General features: G+C 35.7%; 2 protein-coding genes across 2 annotated transcripts in view; both read left to right on the forward strand.

Annotated features, from left to right (window-relative positions):
* Positions 1-3,350: 3,350 nt before the first annotated feature.
* ASP (Ankyrin-repeat, SH3-domain, and Proline-rich-region containing Protein) overlaps positions 3,351-22,731 on the forward strand; it is a 147,557-nt gene continuing 128,176 nt past the window's right edge. The window contains exon 1 of the mRNA XM_071200713.1: positions 3,351-3,685. The gene's annotated coding sequence lies outside the window, so the exon portion shown is untranslated. The remainder of the gene's footprint in view (positions 3,686-22,731) is intronic.
* Positions 16,123-17,122, forward strand: LOC111420268 (uncharacterized protein CG45076-like). The gene has a single exon (XM_023053226.2). It carries the CDS (start codon positions 16,199-16,201, stop codon positions 17,009-17,011), a length of 813 nt encoding a protein of 270 aa, XP_022908994.1. The 5' UTR covers positions 16,123-16,198; the 3' UTR covers positions 17,012-17,122.

Below are 22,731 nucleotides of genomic sequence, written 5' to 3' on the forward strand. Positions count from 1 at the left end.
CTTTCTGAAGACTAGATACTGCTGACAGGTCTAAATACTGCAAAAGAACGATAAGATATTGTTAGAGAAAACATATATAACTTTGGCAGAAGACTAGATACTGCTTCTAAAAGACAAAATACTGCTTTCTGAAGACTAGATACTTCCGACAGGTGGAAATACAGCGTCTGGAACATTAAACACTGCTTTCTAAAGACTAAAATTGCTTTGTGGAGACTAAATACTGCTTTCTGAAGACTAGATACTGCTGACAGGTCTAAATACTGCAAAAGAACGATAAGATATTGTTAGAGAAAACATATATAACTTTGGCAGAAGACTAGATACTGCTTCTAAAAGACAAAATACTGCTTTCTGAAGACTAGATACTTCCGACAGGTGGAAATACAGCGTCTGGAACATTAAACACTGCTTTCTAAAGACTAAAATTGCTTTGTGGAGACTAAATACTGCTTTCTGAAGACTAGATACTGCTGACAGGTCTAAATACTGCAAAAGAACGATAAGATATTGTTAGAGAAAACATATATAACTTTGGCAGAAGACTAGATACTGCTTCTAAAAGACAAAATACTGCTTTCTGAAGACTAGATACTTCCGACAGGTGGAAATACAGCGTCTGGAACATTAAACACTGCTTTCTAAAGACTAAAATTGCTTTGTGGAGACTAAATACTGCTTTCTGAAGACTAGATACTGCTGACAGGTCTAAATACTGCAAAAGAACGATAAGATATTGTTAGAGAAAACATATATAACTTTGGCAGAAGACTAGATACTGCTTCTAAAAGACAAAATACTGCTTTCTGAAGACTAGATACTTCCGACAGGTGGAAATACAGCGTCTGGAACATTAAACACTGCTTTCTAAAGACTAAAATTGCTTTGTGGAGACTAAATACTGCTTTCTGAAGACTAGATACTGCTGACAGGTCTAAATACTGCAAAAGAACGATAAGATATTGTTAGAGAAAACATATATAACTTTGGCAGAAGACTAGATACTGCTTCTAAAAGACAAAATACTGCTTTCTGAAGACTAGATACTTCCGACAGGTGGAAATACAGCGTCTGGAACATTAAACACTGCTTTCTAAAGACTAAAATTGCTTTGTGGAGACTAAATACTGCTTTCTGAAGACTAGATACTGCTGACAGGTCTAAATACTGCAAAAGAACGATAAGATATTGTTAGAGAAAACATATATAACTTTGGCAGAAGACTAGATACTGCTTCTAAAAGACTAAATACTGCTTTCTGAAGACTAGATACTGCCGACAGGTCTAAATACAGCGTCTGGAACACTAAATACTGCTTTCTAAAGACTAAAATTGCTTTGTGGACACTAAATACTGCTTTCTGAACGCTAGATACTGCTCACAGGTCTAAATGCTGCAAAACAAAGATAAGATATTGTTGGAGAAAACATACATAACTTTGGCAGAAGACTAGATACTGCTTCTAGAAGACTAAATACTGCTTTCTGAAGACTAGATACTGCCGACAGGTCTAGATACAGCGTCTGGAACACTAAATACTGCTTTCTAAAGACTAAAATTGCTTTGTGGAGACTAAATACTGCTTTCTGACGACTAGATACTTCCGACAGGTGGAAATACAGCGTCTGGAATATTAAACACCGCTTTCTAAAGACTAAAATTGCTTTGAGGAGACTAAATACTGCTTTCTGAAGACTAACTACTGCTGACAGGTCTAAATACTGCAAAAGAAAGATAAGATATTGTTGGAGAAAACATACATAACTTTGGCAGAAGACTAGATACTGCTTCTAGAAGACTAAATACTGCTTTCTGAAGACTAGATACTGCTGACAGGTCTAAATACTGCAAAAGAAAGATAAGATATTGTTGGAGAAAACATACATAACTTTGGCAGAAGACTAGATACTGCTTCTAGAAGACTAGATACTGCTTTCTGAAGACTAGATACTGCCGACGCGACGGGTCTAAATACAGCGTCTGGAACACTAAATACTGCTTTCTAAAGACTAAAATTGCGTTGTGGAGACTAAATACTGCTTTCTGAAGACTAACTACTGCTGACAGGTCTAAATACTGCAAAAGAAAGATAAGATATTGTTGGAAAAAACATACATAACTTTGGCAGAAGACTAGATACTGCTTCTAGAAGACTAAATACTGCTTTCTGAAGACTAGATACTGCCGACAGGTCTAAATACAGCGCCTGGAACACTAAATACTACTTTCTGAAGACTAACTACTGCAAAAGAAAGATAAGATATTGTTGGGGAAAACATTAAAAAGCATTAAAAACATTAAAAAACCCCCGGTAGCGGGAGGTGCACTCCTTGCACCCCCCGGTAGCGCCGCCTCTGAGTATAGTTTAATTTGGCGATATTTCTAATGCCTCTTCTTTGTATACTAAATATTCTTTTATTAATAGCGGCGTGTCCCCAGGCAAGTAGTCCGTAACTAAGATAACTCTGAAAAAGTGCAAAATAACCGGTGCGCAATACCTCCGTAGAAGAAAATTCAAAAAGACGTCTTAACAAAAAGGCTGTGGAGCTTAAACGAGAAGCTAAAGTTTAGCCATGAAAACTCCAGGTAAGTCCGGGGTCAACATGCACGTCCAGAAATCTGAAACTATCATCAGAATCCAAACTTTTATCTGTGTGCTTTAGTGAAAAGGTCATTGATACTGTTTTATCATTATTCAACGTAAGCTGATTACTTGTAAACCAATGTCTAGCCGAAATGATCATTAAATTATTATTTTCGATGCTTTAGATGAATGTTTATTTAACAAACTGACGTTTCTAGAAATTTTTATTCAAATCTTTATAAATAATCAAAAAATTTTCTTCAAAAACAGTTTCCTTACATTTTGATAATTATTATTACAGCAAACGTTTCATAGATGGCGTTAAAAATTAATTTTTAATTCAATTAAAAACCTCATAAAAAAGACGACAAACTATGCGGAATTCTCGCTTAATGAGATTTTTTTTTCAAAGCAGTGTTTGTAAAAGTCAAGACGATAACGGTATATATACGGTTCGCCGATCGTCATTTCGGCGAACCAGTTAAAAAGCGACCTTTCGCGGCCGACCGACCGGACCTAAACTAAAAAAAATACTTTACAATAAAAAAAAACGAACGACCCGTACCGTATTGTTTTAACGATCCATCGAACGGCTTGAACCAACATCCGTTCCTTCTTCGTATACGTCAATCTATCGCTCCACTTATTTACGGCCACTTATATTTCTCTCCTTTCGTACGTACGCCACTGGATACTTTCAGTGTGGCGCGGCGTGAAGTTAGTCGCGATCTTGAAGACTTCGAGACAAGCTCCGGGGAAATCTGGCCGCGTCCACAATTGGGCGCCGCGATTTTCGAAAAACGTGCGCCAACATTCATGTGCGTGCGCGTTAAACGACGACGACGACGTTTTGTGGCGTTTTTCGACCTTGTTTAGTCCCTCTTTGGCGATCTACACGACCAGTTTCTTTTATACACACGAAAACGCACGTGGTAATTTCAATTTCATTTTAATTTTTTTTCAAGGCTGTTTATAATCGTAAATTAGAAAAGTTTGTATTGAATGCGCAGTTTCTTTTTTAACTTCTTTGGTGCGCCGATTTTGAGTGTGGTGTTTGTTTAAAATGATTTTTTTTTGGAAATTCTCTTCGTTTAGTTAAAGGTAAGGAATTATTTTCTTTTATCCAGGTTATTTTATTTAGCCATCTGAGAATCTGGCGAATCTCAACGTTCCAACTTTGTGATGTGAAATTTGAGCTGAGCATAAACAATTTTGTTTGACATTGAACAGATCCTCAACATATCTATTTTTATCGTTTAATATTCTCCTTTATACATATACATATATATATATATACCTAGTGATCATGAATTTTGTTTTTTTGTAAACATCTCGTGTATTGAAACCAAAAATATGAACACCACTGGATTTATAAACGTGATAACCTTGTGGTAGTATTGGTAACTCACGCAATGTAAAACTGTTATAAATCAACACCTACATCAATAATGTTGGGACATAAATTAGATTGTATGTAAAATTAATTTGATAGAATTTTTCGAGGACTTTATGTTGTTTGTTGCAATATGGGAAGTATCTCACAATTTCTCAGGCAATTTCCTGCGATGTAAAAGAAATTGCATCATAGGCTGGCGGAATGCGCGAAATTAACAATAAGCGATCAAAAAGCCTTCTGGCGTTGAAGGAAGGCGGAACAGGTAGCAAGGTAACTAATTAAGAGGCGCAGTTATGTTTTAAATTGCTGCGTTATTTTAAATAAAATATTCTTGTGAAATCTTAGTGCGGATCTAATTTCATGGTTATTATCCGAGAATTCTGTGATAATTACGAAAGAACATTTAATTTTTTTTTAATATTGATCCCATATATTTTTCTAAAAGGCATTGCGTACATCTCGTTTCAGTTGAGACGTGTTTACCGAGAAGTTTTACGGCTTCGTTCGTGAACTAATGCAATTAAAGTGGAGCCGCGATTTACGATGATTGCGGATCGATGTGTGACGGTGTCTGTATTTGGCCGTGGAAGCAATTGAAACGGACGTACTCTGTGTGTGTATGTGTAAAGCATCCCACATGGTGTGGAGAATAAGCTCAGAGGCACGGCACATGACTAATTCAACTCTATAAATATTAAAACACAATACTCTCTTCCGGAGTGAAACAGATTTAGGACCACATCTTACTCAAAACTTTTCTTTTCAAAATCCGTTTATATCTCGAAATCTATTTGGCATAAATATGGAAATAACTTAATTACGTCTTCCGGAATTGCAACAATTAACTCGGAAGTCCAAAACAAAAGGTGACCCTGAAATTTTCGCTTATCTTTTTGGATCTTTGCTAATAAACGAAGACTTTTGCGTAGATTTGGGGGAGATATACACAATTTTCCATTCACACGATGTTGTATTACGCACCAACTGGCGCACGCGATGCTCAACTTACAAAATTATAACGAAACTTCCGAACCATTACATAATTTTATATTTACATATTCCCCAATTTGTGCCTCTTCAAGGTTCTTCTTATTAAATACTTAATATAAAGAGTTTCATTCATTCATCCATTCATGGAAGTAAACTAGTAGTTCTTTAAACTGGTTATGATTCATTCGGATAAATATAAATGAAAATTATTATTTATACATATAAGTTTTCCATTTATTGGCTAAGCCCATATTGGCTCACCATACCAGAAGAAGATAGGAAAAGCTTGTTGGTATGTGTCAAAATTGTGCTAATCCATTAAATATGTCTTCAGGATATATGGCAAAGGTAAAAAAATTTTAAAAATACCAAAGGAGATGTTTTGCAGAAAATGCAAAAAATTTTGAATAAGGAATACAGTGATTGGTCTCAATCAAAACTGGTCTAAGGTATTAAAAACATCTATGGGATACTTAACTAGGATGATCGAGTTAAAAAATGATGATTATGTTGTTATTTTGCAATGTTTCTAAGATACCAGAAAATAAAAAGGGTTGTTGGTGTGTGTCAAAACTATTTCAATCGATTGGAAACATTTTCTTGGTACTTAACAAGGACGAGTACACTAGTGGTGGGCATTTTTTTAAATCTGGCTGAATATTAAAAACTTATTACTTAGTACTCCACCATTCACAGGAATTTTTAGGTGTTGGACATTACAGATAATAATCGAGTTCAACCCCAATAGGACTTTTTTCATTGAATATAAAAATTTTTTTTCGAATTTTGCAATTTTCACCGATTAAGTTTTAAAAATTCGTATAAAATCCATTTCTTGGAATATGAGTATGAAAATATCCCTAAATGTTAATAAAAGTGTCCTCTTTCCAATGAACCAACCCGTTTTGAAAAATAACTCTTAGTTTTTGAGAAAATAGTATTTGAAGTTTTGATCAAATTTTCGATGTTGCAATTTTCATCGATCATTTTTAAAATTCGCTATAGAATTAATTTCTTGAAGGATCCTTGTGGAAATGTCACCAATTATTAATTAAAGTATCCTCTTTTTAATGCAAAAAGTCGTTTTGAAAAATCACTTTTAGTTCTTGAGAAATAAATTTTTGAAATAATCGCCAATTTTTTCGAATTTTGCAATTTTCACCGATTAAGATTTAAAAATTCGTATAAAATCCATATCTTGGACTATGAGTATGAAAATATCCCTAAATGTTAATAAAAGTGTCTTTCCAATGAACCAACACGTTTTGAAAAATAACTTTTAATTTTTGAGAAAACAATATTTGAAGTTTTGATAAAATTTTCAATGTTGCAATTTTTATCAACAATTTTCAAAATTCGCTATAAAATTAATTTCTTGAAGAATCCTTGTGGAAATATCACCAATTATTAATTAAAGTATCCTCTTTTTAATGCAAAAAGCCGTTTTGAAAAATCACTTTTAGTTCTTAAGAAATAAATTTTTGAAATAATCGACAATTTTTTCAAATTTTTGCAATTTTCGCCTATTAAGATTTAAAAATTCGTATAAAATCCAGTTCTTGGAATATGAGTATAAAAATTTTCCAAAGTGTTAATAAAAGTGTCCTCTTTCCAATGAACCAACCCGTTTTGAAAAATAACTTTTAGTTTTTGAAAAAACAATATTTGAAGTTTTGATAAAATTTTCGATTTTGCAATTTTCATCGATAACTTTCAAAATTCGCTACAAAATTAATTTCATGAAGGATCTTTGTGGAAATATCACCAATTATTAATTAAAGTATCCTCTTTTTAATGCAAAAACCCGTTTTGAAAAATCACCTTCAGTTTTTGAAAAATAAATTTTTGAAGTAATCGACAATTTTTTCGAATTTTGCAATTTTCACCGATTAAGTTTTAAAAATTCGTATAAAATCCATTTCTTGGAATATGAGTATGAAAATTTCCCAAAATGTTAATAAAAGTGTCCTCTTTCCAATGAACCAACCCATTTTGAAAAATAACTTTTAGTTTTTGAGAAAGCAATATTTGAAGTTTTGATATAATTTTCAATGTTGCAATTTTCATCGATAACTTTCAAAATTCACTATAAAATTAATTTCATGAAGGATCTTTGTGAAAATATCACCAATTATTAATTAAAGAATCCTCTTTTTAATGCAAAAAGCCGTTTTGAAAAATCACTTTTAGTTCTTGAGAAATAAATTTTTGAAATAATCGACAATTTTTTCGAATTTTGCAATTTTCACCGATTAAGTTTTAAAAATTCGTATAAAATCCATTTCTTGGAATATGAGTATGAAAATCAACCAAAATGTTAATAAAAGTGTCCTCTTTCCAATGAACCAACCCGTTTTGAAAAATAACTCTTAGTTTTTGAGAAAATAATAGTTGAAGTTTTGATCAAATTTTCGATGTTGCAATTTTCATCGATAATTTTTAAAATTCGCTATAAAATTAATTTCTTGAAGGATCGTTATGGAAATGTCACCAATTATTAATTAAAGAATCCTCTTTTTAATGCAAAAAGCCGCTTTGAAAAATCGCTTTTAGTTTTTGTGAAATAAAATGTGTCCGTTCCATCACTAGAGTACACTAATATTGATTTAATTCAGATTGCCAACCCCATTACATCATCCTGCCATCGTTTTTGGATCTTCCTCTAACTCTCTGTTCCCGTGATGTCCATTCTACAACCCTCTGTCTTTCTACATTCTTTCCAGATGTTCCAACCATGCTACTCTCTGTGCTTTTATGTGTCATACTCTGCATCATCCATGAGCTAGTCCAACTCGTGTGGCTTTCCATAATATCTAGCGCAAGATCCATCTTTCAAAGACTTAATTTATTTGCATCTCCTGTCGAGATGGTTCATGCTTCATATTTTCCTCGATTTTTTGACATTATTGGTTTCGATTAGCCTGGATTGTTAGTTATAAGTCCTGCTATGAAGGCTTCAAACCCTGATCCTGCGATAACTGGAAACCACGAGTTGGTAAACTTCAAGCATTTAAATAGTACCAGAATCAGGAATCTTGAAGTCAATACACTGAGTGTTTGATACAAGTATATATTTGGGAAGAGATTACAGAGTTTGAGAAAAAAATTATGCAAAAAAAATTTTGTTGTAAATGATTCAAAAAATAAATACCATAAGTATACTAAAGAAATTAAAATTCTTTGCCTTCACTCTTACGTTTCATAAATATTGAACGGTGACAGAGCAAATTTGCAGCCAGTTTGCCCACGAAACAAATGTTTGTAAAACGACTTGCAAACGATGAATATTCGTTCGCCGGAGTTATTGTTTTCTCTTTCGGTTCGTTTCGTGTTCCTCGTCTTAACCGTGTAAGGTCGAAATGTAAATAGGCTCCACGTCGTGGCAGACGTCTAAATATACAAGAATCCTTCCAGCTAAAAATCAAGTCCGGCCCCGAACCCCATGAATTGCACAAATATTCCTTTTCCATCTCCGTCTTTCTGCGCGTACGGTCTCTGTAAATGCCAACATCGTTAAATAATTAGATTTTTTTTTTATTAGTGCTAGTCAAGGTTTTTTTGGGAAGTCGGTGAAAATCGAGTTTGATTACATCCGATATCCTTGAAAGGAGCGTTGTACTTTCGATATTTTTGGCTAGGTATTAAGCGACTTTTTGTGCTCTTTTGTCCTTATTGAGGTTATAGAACCGTAACGTGGTATTAAAAGTTTAAATTAGATTTTGTATGTTTATTATGTTCGTGTTTGAAAAGTCTTTACGAAAATTGCTTAGAAACGTGGTATGTTTGGGTAAATACCCAGTATGATTTTAATCTGCGGTTTAGCACTTCCTGTATGTAGCCAAATCGTTTTATAATCTCTTGTTAAAGATCGTGTAAATTACAAGTAATTTTTTTTCGGCGATTATTAAAGGTTATAACACAGATGTCTCATTTTGAGTTGTGGTGCTTGAGAATTCTTCATAAAAAGCTGTTGTACAGTTGCGTATCCATCAAGGCGTAATGTGTGCAAAATCCTTATATAGACAAATGTCCCGTCCGGTATATTTATGTCTGTACGGGTGTCCCGTCGATACGGCAGAAGCTTACACGTGTCCTCGACCGCTAACGCACTCTCCTAACGCTAGCATTTCTGCTATGGTTTATGTGCGCGGCTCGGTCTTAGAATGAAATTCTCGGTAAAATGGCAAAACTGACCGAGACATCGATACGTTACGCAGGCGAAGGCGAACCGGAAAACTAACAGTTAAAGATATTCGGATTCTTGGGAAATTCTTTGTTTTCCGTTACTTAGATTGATGGCACCGTCCTCTCTCCACCATAATGCGGTAATAATAACAGAAGTTGGCAGACGACCGGAATACAAGATATTTTCACACAATACAATGTCAAAATTATGATTGATTTATGGAGAAAAAATTTTCGCAGATTTTTCGCAGTTATAGAAAAGAATTCTGCCTATACAAGAGGAGAGATGGAAATATCTTGAGAGGTTAGTGTCTTCCCATTCAACTTTTTGTTAGTCCTCAACCGTGTGACCGTTATTACGTTATTACCGAGATAATTCTTAAACCTCTGCGACCATAGCAACGATATCTACTTTCTTAGCTCATATCTTCCTTATTAGTAGAGATGCACCACTTGAAAGCTTGAATCTTTCTCTATCTAAAACCGGGGTTTCGTCTCTTAAGTTGATATTAAGATCAATAAAAAATGAAGAACATTGCTTTGTACTTAAAATAGCTCAAAATTACCAAACTTCAAGGCCTTGTGCAATTATTATAAAACCGAATTTTAAAATACTGTTATCACAGTCGGAAAGAGCGCTTCTTCAACTATCTTAATCTGGGTTTTCGTCGGTCAATATCTATCGGCGTCATGCTTAAATCACTCTTAATATCCATCCCTACACGCAGAAACGCTTAAATACTCTTCCTCTAAAGATCTTTCTTATTTGATAAGGGGGAAAACTATAGAAGTATATCGAAAATTTTCTGTTCTTTCTAATGGTGTATAATGGCGATCAAGCGCTTGCAGAAGTACATTTTTGGCCAAAACTGCTAAATTCATACGTTTTAGCCATTATTAAACCTTGTCCGGGTCCGTAACTTTCTTATATGACCAGGAGAAAACTCTAGAACCATATTTATCTTATCGAAAATTTCCTGCTCTTTCTAGTAGTGTATAACACTCGGTGATCAAGCGCTTGCACAAGTACATTTTTGGCCAAAAACTGCTCAATTCATACGTCTTAACCATTTTTAAAGCTTGTCCGGGTCGGCAACTTTGTTATATGACCAGGAGAAAACTCTAGAACTATATCTATCTTATCGAAAATTTCCTGCTCTTTCTAATGGTGTATAACACTCGGCGATCAAGCGCTTGCACTAGTACATTTTTGGCCAAAAACTGTTAAATTCATACCTCTTAGCTATTTTTAAACCTTGTTCCGGCGACAACTTTCTTATATGAGCAGGAGAAAACTCTAGAACTATATTTATCTTATCGGAAATTTCCTGCTCTTTCTAGTGGTGTATAACACTCGGTGATCAAGCGCTTGCACAACTACATTTTTGGCCAAAAACTGCTCAATTCATACGTCTTAACCATTTTTAAAGCTTGTCTGGGTCGGTAACTTTGTTATATGACCAGGAGAAAACTCTAGAACTATATCTATCTTATCGGAAATTTCCTGCTCTTTCTAGTGGTGTATAACACGCGGCGATCACGCGCTTGCACAAGTACATTTTTGGCCAAAAACTGTTAAATTCATACCTGTTAGCTATTTTTAAACCTTGTTCCGGCGATAACTTTCTTATATGAGCAGGAGAAAACTCTAGAACCATATTTATCTTATCGAAAATTTCCTGCTCTTTCTAGTGGTGTATAACACTCGGTGATCAAGCGCTTGCACAAGTACATTTTTAGCCAAAAACTACTCAATTCATACGTCTTAACCATTTTTAAAGCTTGTCCGGGTCGGTAACTTTCTTATATGACCAGGAGAAAACTCTAGAACTATATCTATCTTATCGAAAATTTCCTGCTCTTTCTAGTGGTGTATAACACTCGGTGATCAAGCGCTTGCACAAGTACATTTTTGGCCAAAAACTGCTCAATTCATACGTCTTACCCATTTTTAAAGCTTGTCCGGGTCGGCAACTTTGTTATATGACCAGGAGAAAACTCTAGAACTATATCTATCTTATCGGAAATTTCCTGCTCTTTCTAGTGGTGTATAACACGCGGTGATCAAGCGCTTGCACATGTACATTTTTGGCCAAAAACTGCTCAATTCATACGTCTTAACCATTTTTAAAGCTTGTCCGGGTCGGTAACTTTCTTATATGACCAGGAGAAAACTCTAGAACTATATCTATCTTATCGGAAATTTCCTGCTCTTTCTAGTGGTGTATAACACTCGGTGATCAAGCGCTTGCACAACTACATTTTTGGCCAAAAACTGCTCAATTCATACGTCTTAACCATTTTTAAAGCTTGTCTGGGTCGGTAACTTTGTTATATGACCAGGAGAAAACTCTAGAACTATATCTATCTTATCGAAAATTTTCTGCTCGTTCTAGTGGTCTATAACACGCGGTGATCACGCGCTTGCACAAGTACATTTTTGGCCAAAAACTGTTAAATTCATACCTGTTAGCTATTTTTAAACCTTGTTCCGGCGATAACTTTCTTATATGAGCAGGAGAAAACTCTAGAACCATATTTATCTTATCGAAAATTTCCTGCTCTTTCTAGTGGTGTATAACACTCGGTGATCAAGCGCTTGCACAAGTACATTTTTGGCCAAAAACTGCTCAATTCATACGTCTTACCCATTTTTAAAGCTTGTCCGGGTCGGCAACTTTGTTATATGACCAGGAGAAAACTCTAGAACTATATCTATCTTATCGGAAATTTCCTGCTCTTTCTAGTGGTGTATAACACTCGGCGATCAAGCGCTTGCACAAGTACATTTTTGGCCAAAAACTGCTCAATTCATACGTCTTAACCATTTTTAAAGCTTGACCGGGTCGGTAACTTTCTTATATGACCAGGAGAAAACTCTAGAACTATATCTATCTTATCGGAAATTTCCTGCTCTTTCTAGTGGTCTATAACACGCGGTGATCACGCGCTTGCACAAGTACATTTTTTGCCAAAAACTGCTCAATTCATACGTCTTACCCATTTTTAAAGCTTGTCCGGGTCGGCAACTTTGTTATATGACCAGGAGAAAACTCTAGAACTATATCTATCTTATCGGAAATTTCCTGCTCTTTCTAGTGGTGTATAACACTCGGTGATCAAGCGCTTGCACAAGTACATTTTTGGCCAAAAACTGCTCAATTCATACGTCTTACCCATTTTTAAAGCTTGTCCGGGTCGGCAACTTTGTTATATGACCAGGAGAAAACTCTAGAACTATATCTATCTTATCGGAAATTTCCTGCTCTTTCTAGTGGTGTATAACACTCGGCGATCAAGCGCTTGCACAAGTACATTTTTGGCCAAAAACTGCTCAATTCATACGTCTTAACCATTTTTAAAGCTTGACCGGGTCGGTAACTTTCTTATATGACCAGGAGAAAACTCTAGAACTATATCTATCTTATCGAAAATTTCCTGCTCTTTCTAATGGTGTATAACACTCGGCGATCAAGCGCTTGTACAAGTACATTTTTGGCCAAAAATTGCTAAATTCATACGTTTTAGCCATTTTGAAACCTTGTTCGGGTCGATAACTTTCTTATATGACCAGGAGAAAACTCTAGAACTATATCTATCTTATCGGAAATTTCCTACTCTTTCCAGTGGTGTATAACACACAGTGTTGTTAAATACCCGGGTATTTATTTTCAAGGGTAAATTTCCTAGATATATACCCGGGGGTATTTACCCAAGATGGGTATTTAGAGGTATTCATAAAATTTAATTTAAATTGAGTTGAGGGCAGTTTTGCCAGAACTTCAACAATGCAGAGTCGATATACCAAACTTATTTATAACATCTACAATAATGCTACAATTATGGTACAATTGCATGAAAGTACTGAAGAGAGTAGAAGTAGTAAAGTAGAATTTAAAAGTAGTAATTTGCGCTACGCGGACGATATAGTTCTTGATAGCCTTGGAGAGATTAAACTAATGCTGAACGACTTGAAGGAGGTGTGTGCAAGAGTCGGGCTAAATATCAACGAGGAGAAATTAAAATTTGTGATAAATTGTGTTCCCAGATCTAACATCAACATTGGGGATAATGAGATTGAGAGGGTTGACAGTATACCTATGCATATCTTGGCTTGAGGTTCGTGTATCAAGAGATAATCAAACAAGCGAACTAAACAGAAGTATCACACTCGTATGGGCAGTCTACGGGAAACTTAGAGACATCTTCAAGAGAAAAGGACAAGAAAGGCTTTCAATCAATGCGTGTTTCCGGTTATGACATAAGCCTCCGAAACTTTAACATTAACAGTAGCCACTGCCAGGAGGGTCCAAGTAACGCAAAGATAGATGGAGAGGTCGATCCTGGGTCGTACTCTGAGGGACTACATACGAAAAGAAGACCTATGAAGAAGAACTGGCGTAACTGATGTGGTCAACATTGTGGCAAAGCTTAAGAGCAGTGGTCAAAACGGTTGCTTGAGTGGAGACCGCGAGCGAACAGACGAAGTAGACGTTAAAAGAATGACCAACAATTGGATTCAGACAGCAAAGAATAGAATCGAATGAAACAGAATAAGGGAGGTTTATGTAACAATGGACCCAGAGGGCTGCTTGATGATAATAATCATAATAACTTGATCTAATCTAAATTACGACAGATTCGTTTAATGATAATGCGTCTTTGATTGTTGACAATTCCTCGTCTTCAAGATATAAAAATACCCACTGTTTGGGTATTTACCCTGGGCTGGGGTAAATACCCGGATAAATACCCATTTTAGAAATACCTACCCACCGGGTATTTACCCAGCGCCCATGGTAATAACGCGTTTGCAAAACACGTTTTGCGCCAAAAACTACTAACGTTGTGGATTTTTCTGTTTCTAGTTAAGTCTCATGTGTGACAGGGTTTGTCACGACGACCTGTGTCAAAATCGGTATGAACGGCTTATGGATCCCAAAAATCCCCCATTTTTATTACGGAATATGAAAGAATTTTTTTTTCTGAATCTAGTACATTCAATATTAATACTGGTTACATAACAAAATTTTCGAGAAATATTACTTTAAAGTTTAATTACTTCAAATTTATGGTAACCATACTAAAGCCATGAGTAACTATGGTAACCAATTATTTTAAACAATTTCCTGACTGTCAAAAATTGATTTAGTAGCTGTGGTGGCGCGCCATCTTGTTGGAATAAGTGCCGTTGGAATTGAGTTGGGTCAAGAATTTAAACATCTTTTTCCAGTTTCCTCAAATCTTTTGCGGACTTTCTTGGTTAATTTGGATTTAGGTAACCCAATACTGACAATTTTGTCTATTGACTTGTTCACTTAATGTGAAACATAAAAAAAAACTTAATATCATCGTTGCAAAAACTACTTTTCATTGCTCATGAATGAGGTTTACTTTATAGGAATGATACTTTGCGGGTTTTAAAATTTTCAGAACCGTTGATTTACTAATGTCCAAATTAGACCCAATACCCCTTATAGTAACATGAGGGTTTTCTTGCCCAGCCAAAACCTCGTTTTGTAGAATCTCCACTGAAACATTCTCACCATACTTTGGCTAATGAGTTGGCGATCAGGACATGTGGTATTACAGAGGTCAACTACTTACTAAATCAGTTTTTGACACTTGGAAAATTGTTTAAAATAATTGGTTACTATAGCTACTCATGGCTACTGCTATTTTTACCATGTCAACAAATTTGAGGCAGTAAAACTTTAAATTATTATTGACTACTATAAATACTAGATTCAGAAAAGAACCCTCTTTCATGTTCCGTAATAAAAATGGGGGATTGCCATTTGAAAAAGAAAACAATGACGTTTAATTTAAAATCTAATAGTATATCTACTAGTAACTCTACTAGTATGGGATGTAATCACAAAGTGTCCTGATTTTTTAGCGTATAATACGCTGGTGAGGGAAAAAAGTGGGGGAAATTAACACCATTAAAAAGAGCAGAAAATTTTCGATAAGATAGATATGGTTCTAGAGTTTTCTCCTGCTCATATAAGAAAGTTATCGCTGGAACAAGGTTTAAAAAAGGCTAGTAGTGTAAGAATGCCGGTTCTAGACCAGAAATTAATCCTGCCAATCCTGCGGTGACGTCACGTCTCAATGTATTAATTATAGGAAGCGGTGCCAACTGAAATTTGGGGGGAAAAAATTAGGTTGGTACTAAAAGTAACTAGAGATCTAGGGACTTTTTTATGAAAATGGCGTCACCTAGATTTGAGTATGGTGGATAAATAAAACACAAATTTAATAAATAAAAATTAATATATTTATTTTAAAACACAATTAGATAGAAAAAGATTCTCTAATAATAAGCAAGATATCTAAGAAGTAGATAGGTAAAAGTTTGTTGCTATCGTCGCACGGGTAATTCTTAAACCTACATTCTCCTCGTCTAAAAATAGCTCATAAATTTATCTACAAAGAAATTTTTTTTAGATAACTTTGTGATCCATCTTAATCGGGATATCCCTATAATTATTAGTTGCGCTTTAGCACCAGATGGAGAGCACCAAGCAAAGCGGGAGGATAATTGGCGCGCCCAAGCAAGCATCATGCATCATCTTCGTGGATTCGTGAATGCGATAAGGTCGGATTTCACCCGGTCACGTCTGATCCGGCATTTCGCGGCAATTTCCCCAGAGCTGGGACAGTTTAAACGGCCACGTCTGTAAAAAATCCATTGGACGCCGAAATCCGAACAAAGGCTACGTCGTCGTAATGGCGCCGCGGTCATTATTCAAACCAATGATTACGGTAATTGGTCGGACCCACGTCTTTCCCAATGCAAATACGCCTCCGATTCCCATGGCGAGTTTTTCTTCGTCGCTTTCGCTTCGTTACCGTTGCGTATAGGAAAAGAAGTCCTTGAAAAAAATGATTAACTCCCACATAAACTTATCCCTACTAAAAACACTTGTCAAAATTATTATTAAAAAACAAGTGGCCAATTTTAATTTGTCAAAGAAAACGTGATGACGTTTCACGTCAGATGCATACATCAAAAAATAATTTTTTGTTAATAATTAGTAATGAAGGTAGGCGTCTTTTTGGCAACCTACCTAATATATCTAACAATATCTGTGCATGCTGACGGATCTGATCCCCAATGTTCAGGGGTGCCAATGAACGGGGAAGTTGGCAAATCAAAAGCATCAAGTATCGCCCAAAAAGCCGCTCAAGAAGCTAAAGCGGCACAAGAAGCTCAAATGGTGGCTGGCCAACAAGCAGCTCACCAAGTTAAAGAACAATTAGCCGAAAAAGCTTTGGAGGCCGCCGAAGCAGCCGAAGCGGCTTTAGCAGGTAAACAAGCGGTCGTTGAACAATTACAAAACGAAGTACACGAAGCCGAAGAAGTTGAAAGAGAAGAAAGTAACAGCCTCCAACAAGGACAAGCCTTTTTAAACGCTGCCCTTCAATCGGCTCAAGAATCACAAGCGCAAGTAAAACTGTTAACAAACGCTTTACAAGTAGCTCAAGCCAACGCTGCTAACGCCGAACAAGCAGCTCAAGGAGCACAACAAGAAATTGGCGAAAAAGAACAATTATTAGAAGCGGCCAAAAATCACGAGGAAGCTTTAATGAGACAACTCCAATCAGCAAAAGCTGATTTGGCCAACACTAAGAAAGCCGCTGCTAAAGCAGCGTGTGCGGCACACGAAGCTAAAGAGAATGCAATGAGAAATAAAAGAAATGCAATTAGGAAGAAACGGGAATTGCGGGAAGCTTTATTAGATTTTCACAGCACCAGATTGGAAGCTGCTAAACTCGCTTTAACCGCACATAGAATCAAGAGAAGCGCCATCGATGATAGGATAAAATTAAATCAAAAGCGTCGCAAATAGTTTTTTTATTTGTGGATATATTCTTAAATGTAATGTATAAGATATATTTATTTTTTTATGATTTACTATGTACGCTAATACAATATAAATAAATAATTAAACGATAACACAATTTTCCAAACTTAACGAAATCGTTAAACAAATTTGCATTTGTAGGGCGATGTTTATTCATCACAACTACTCGCATAATACCGGTATCAAGCAGCGTTCGCTGCCATTCATGGGGATATAATTCACCGCAACGCAGAGAATATCACTACTAACATTACCATAATCGCCAACTTGATTGCGCACGGCTGCTACCAGACCACGCCGGATCACCTGTATCGAGTTTAATGGGAATTTTTAGAACGCCAAACCGAGCTCACACTATTTACATTAAGCGGTCGCATTAATCTTACTTTGGGTATGATTAAAATTAACGCGTTTTAATCGCCCGCGACCATCTGTTTCGCGTATTCGCATTTTCCGCTGTTACGGCATTAGATAAGTAACTGTTTCGCTAAGCTTCTTTTTTGCTGTCCGGGAAGACTCTCGCAATTGAGTAGCTTGCTGATCGTAAAAACGGTATGAAATTTTATTACTCGATCGTAAACTATAGCTATGTTTTGAACGGATTAAAAAACCTTAGTAATGCGATCATTGGACTTAAGGTTCAATTTAACATCTGAGAACCGTTTCATAACTTAACCAAGTCTTTTAATTACGATTATTTCATGTATTTATAAGTAAAATTTTAATGTGAATTAAATAAACATGTGGTGGTTGTAACGTTTCGGGCATAAGTGACCTTGATTAAACTTATAGCCAATTTTATTTGATTTAGTCAAGGTCACTTGCGGCCGAGATTTTACAAAAACTCGTCAATGTATACTAATGTCTCGAATAGTTTATCGTGATAATGTACGTTTTCATCGGAATAAGTTTATTAATATATTATACCAAAGGTGGTCAACAAATTGTAGCGCCTCGGCTAAATCTGTGGTGGAAATGTATGATGTTACCTAAATAAGCCAAGGTCACTTGCAGCCGAGGCTTTACATTTAGTACTATTTGACTCCAATGGTGACCAAAACGTTATTTCATGTATTTATAAGTAAAATTTTAATGTTAATTAAGTAAACATGTGGTGGTTGTAACGTCTCGGGCATAAGTGACCTTGATTAAACTTATAGCCAATTACATTTGATTCAGTCAAGGTCACTTGCGGCCGAGATTTTACAAAAACTCGTCAATGTATACTAATGTCTCGAATAATTTATCGTGATAATGTACGTTTTCATCGGAATAAGTTTATTAATATATTATACCAAAAGTGGTCAACAAATTGTAGCGCCTCGGCTAAATCTGTGGTGGAAATGTATGATGTTGCCTAAATAAGCCAAGGTCACTTGCAGCCGAGGCTTTACATTTAGTACTATTTGACTCCAATAGTGACCAAAACGTTATTTCATGTATTTATAAGTAAAATTTTAATGTTAATTAAGTAAACATGTGGTGGTTGTAACGTCTCGGGCATAAGTGACCTTGATTAAACTTATAGCCAATTACATTTGATTCAGTCAAGGTCACTTGCGGCCGAGATTTTACAAAAACTCGTCAATGTATACTAATGTCTCGAATAATTTATCGTGATAATGTACGTTTTCATCGGGATAAGTTAATTAATAATATATTATACCAAAGGTGGTCAATGAATTGTAGCGCCTCGGCTAAATCTGTGGTGGAAATGTAAGATGCTGCCTAAATAAGACAAGGTCGCTTGCAGCCGAGGCTTTACATTTAGTACTATTTGACTCCAATGGTGACCAAAACGTTATTTCATGTATTTATAAGTAAAATTTTAATGTTAATTAAATAAACATGTGATGGTTGTAACGTTTCGGCCATAAGTGACCTTGATTAAACTTACAGCCAATTTCATTTGATTCAGTCAAGGTCACCTGCGGCCAAGATTTTACAAAAACTCGTCAATGTATTCCAATGTCTCAAATAATTTATCGTGATAATGTACGGAATAAGTTAATTAATAATAGGTTTGTTCGAGCAGAGAATTAGGTATTAGTTTGTGACAAATTAGTGCATTCATGAATGCGCATGCGCACGTAACGATTAATTGCGAACTAGTACGATATTTGTCACAGCTCGAACAGTAAAAATATGAAAACATTGTATTAAACATTGTATATGGCCATTGTATTACTTCGTCTGATAGGTTGCTTATAAAATACCCTGTTCGCTGGATTACAGTTTGTAGGGAACTTATACTAATATTAAATCTATCAGCTACATCTCGGAAAGAAGCCGTCTGATGTCCAGCAAACCACAGAAATATTAATATATGTTGTTTTTCTGTTAATTTTCCATTTCTTCCGGCTTGATAATTATAATACTGGCTGGCTTTAAATCGATTTGCTAGATCTTCAGCAACTACTCTACTCAAACGAAAATGTTCCATACATTTTGAGTCGCTATACTGTTGTACTGTTATTTCGAAGTACTCTTCATTTTTTGGCCTTATTCGCACTGGTGTATCAAGTAATTCACCTTCTAGGTCATCATCACTTGACTCAAAATTTACTAAAGGCACATCTTTACTTGACGACGAAATATCGGACATGATTATTTATACTCTGATTTATACTAGGTACTTAAGAACGTGTTAACAACAATTACAGATTAATAAAGCGAATATTGTGTTTACAAATATAAATCGATTGTGTCGCCCTCTCGACGTGGTACGTTTATTACCAACAAACTCGCAAAGTATCCACTGCGCATGACAGTACACAATCCGTCAACAATTTTTCGAAAGTCAGCAAATTGTAAAAACTATACCCAACCAGTACCCAACTAATCCTAAATTCTGATCGAACACACGACTGGTAGTCGAAAAAGTCAGAATTCGGGATTTATTTACTGCTCGAACACCGTCACCATACTGCGCATGCGTCTCCCAATTTGCAGATTGGTTTTGCCGCTGCTCGAACAAACCTAATATATTGCACCAAAAGTGGTCAACAAATTGTAGCGCCTCGGCTAAATCTGTGGTGGAAATGTATGATGTTGCCTAAATAAGCCAAGGTCACTTGCAGCCGAGGCTTTACATTTAGTACTATTTGACTCCAATGGTGACCAAAATGTTCCAACGCCTTGGTTAACATATCGTAAAAATGTACGTTTTTACTGAAATAAGCCGATGTAGCTTGCGGCCGAGGCTCTACAATTAATTCCATATGAACCCAAGAGTAGTCAATACATAGCACCGCTTCATTTAAACCTGTGGTGATTCCGTTCAATAGATTGAGTAGAGTGCAGTTTCGTTTGGGGATCTTACCACTGGTATCTATACAGACAACGGTAAGGCCTGGAGGTTTTGGAAAAAAATCCTTATAAGCAAAGTGGGCAAGAGAATTAGCTGGAAATTATTTTGGAGTTTGTAATTCGCCCGGTAGGGGACGTAACTGCCATAGAGAAACATAAAATTCCCGCTATCTCAGAAAGTCAGATTTATTGAAAGATGAATGAAGCATCTTTCAACAAACTGGTGTAAACTTGCATAATATGCATTCTTGGATCGAGCAAAACCCACAGTGCTTTCACTCCTTTATCTATGAGGTAGACTAAACGACCTGACTTTTCAAGAAAATCCAATAACCAGGGAAAATATGACATTATTAAATGCCCTACATTTTTAAATAGCAACCTCTGTAGAGTTTTACCTTATTTTAAAGTAATGAAAAAAGAAACGCAACCCCATAAACCAAAACCCTATATCTTAATTCTTTCAAGAATTATGAGGGGTTGACTACCAAATGGGAAAATAAAATGTTTTCATGCTTTTTTGCACTTTTATTACGATTTTTATCACAAATGTTCAAATTGTCAACCTTCTTCGGTCTCGCAATAACCCAAACGCTCATAGATGGAATTTTGAACCATCAGGAGCATATTCCAAGTGATATTGGTGGTTCTTCAAGTATGCGATTTTCCAAGTCATTGATTGATTCTGGTTTTGTTGCATACACTCTACTTTTCAAAAATCCCCAAAAGAAAAAATCGAGTGGTGTTAGATCAGGAGATCGTGGTGGCCACTCAATGTCACCTCTACTACCAATCCAACGGTTTGGAAACGTACGGTTTAAAAAGTCTCGGACTGCGCTACTAAAATGTGGAGGACTACCATCTTGTTGGAACCACTTATTGTCAATACCACACGGCACGTACTCTTGGAACCACTTGATTTTCTAACAGATGCAGATATCTGTCTCCGTCCAAATTTCCATTAATAAGAAATGGACCAATTACATTCTCTCCCATAATACCAGCCCATACATTAATTTTCTGCGATCTCTGAGTTTTCGTTGCTCCAATAACGACAATTGTGCCTATTAACCTTACCATTCAAGTAGAAAGTAGCTTCATCAGAGAAAACAAGGTTCACAAGAAAATTTTTGTCAACATCACATTTTTCACAGAATTTCAACCTTCTTTCGAAGTCACCTTCGTTCAATTACCATTTTCCCATTTGGTAGTCAACCCCTCATAATTCTTGAAAGAATTAAGATATCGGGTTTTGGTTTATGGGGTTGTGTTTCTTTTTCCATTAGCTTTGAAATAAGGTAAAACTCGATAGGGGTTGCCATTTAAAAATCAAGGGTTGATCATCTCATAAAAAACTCTACATTGCATAAAAGTCCTAAACTATCTAAAAATGTAGTTTTTATGATTCTTTAGTGATCCGTCCCGAGAGTTTTGGGAAGCCCTGTATAAATGCATTGAGGTTTATGGAAAACATTTCGAACATTTGTGAGCTATTTTTGCCAAAAATTGAAGTAATTCTAAGTGTTTTGGTTTATTTTGTTTTATTATCATTATTCCGTTGGCTTTTAAACACGCCTCAAAAGTAGTTTACTAGTAACTGGTTCAAAGTTCTAAGATTGCAGAAAGTATGAAGAAAGGTTCTAGGTAATAACTTTTTTGTCCTCTCTTATTTGTTTGCTAAGCTAACTTGATCCGATTAAGATATACGATTTTTTAACATTTTCTTCTATAATTCGAGAATGGATGGAGATATCTATATAGATGCGGTTTTCACTAGTAAATAGCAAATTTTATGATGATAAGGTCTGCCAAGATCGCGGTGTCATCTGCGAATGTAGCTGTTAAAGTTTCTGGTACCTGAGGACGGTCGAATGTGTAGAGTAAGTAGTGTTGGGCCAAGCCACTTCTTTGAGGAACTCCGGCTCGTATTTCATATAGTCGTGAATAAGCGTTTTCGTATTTTACTCTAAAATATCGATCAGAAAGATACGATTTTAATAGTTATTCGTTGATGGTAGTATTTGCTTGTGCAACATCCAGAAATACGGCGGAGCAGACTTTATTTTCTTCCATTGCTATTTCGATAGTATTCGTTATTCTATGCACTTGGTCTATTGTTGCATGTTTATTCCGAAACCCAAATTGATGTGTTGGTATTAGGGCTTTTTCTTCTATGACAGGTTTAGTCTTTTTAATAGTAATTTTTCAAGCAGTTTTAATAGTAAGGGTAATAATGAGATTGGCCTATATGATGGAACATCTGTGGGGAGAAGTATTTCTGTTTAAAAGCAGCATTAATTATGTGCAAAATTATTTAGCATAGTTGTTGGACTGTGTGATGTAAAAGTTTCTTTCAGATGTTCTGCTAACAAATTAAGTCTTAGCCCAATTTCCAT

This window comes from Onthophagus taurus, chromosome 11, assembly GCF_036711975.1.
Source record: "Onthophagus taurus isolate NC chromosome 11, IU_Otau_3.0, whole genome shotgun sequence".
In the NCBI taxonomy this organism is placed as follows: domain Eukaryota; kingdom Metazoa; phylum Arthropoda; class Insecta; order Coleoptera; family Scarabaeidae; genus Onthophagus; species Onthophagus taurus.

What these genes read in the sequence shown, in the direction of transcription:
- LOC111420268 (XM_023053226.2), top strand. Translation starts at nt 16,199, where the DNA reads ATGAAGGTAGGCGTCTTTTTGGCAACCTACCTAATATATCTAACAATA.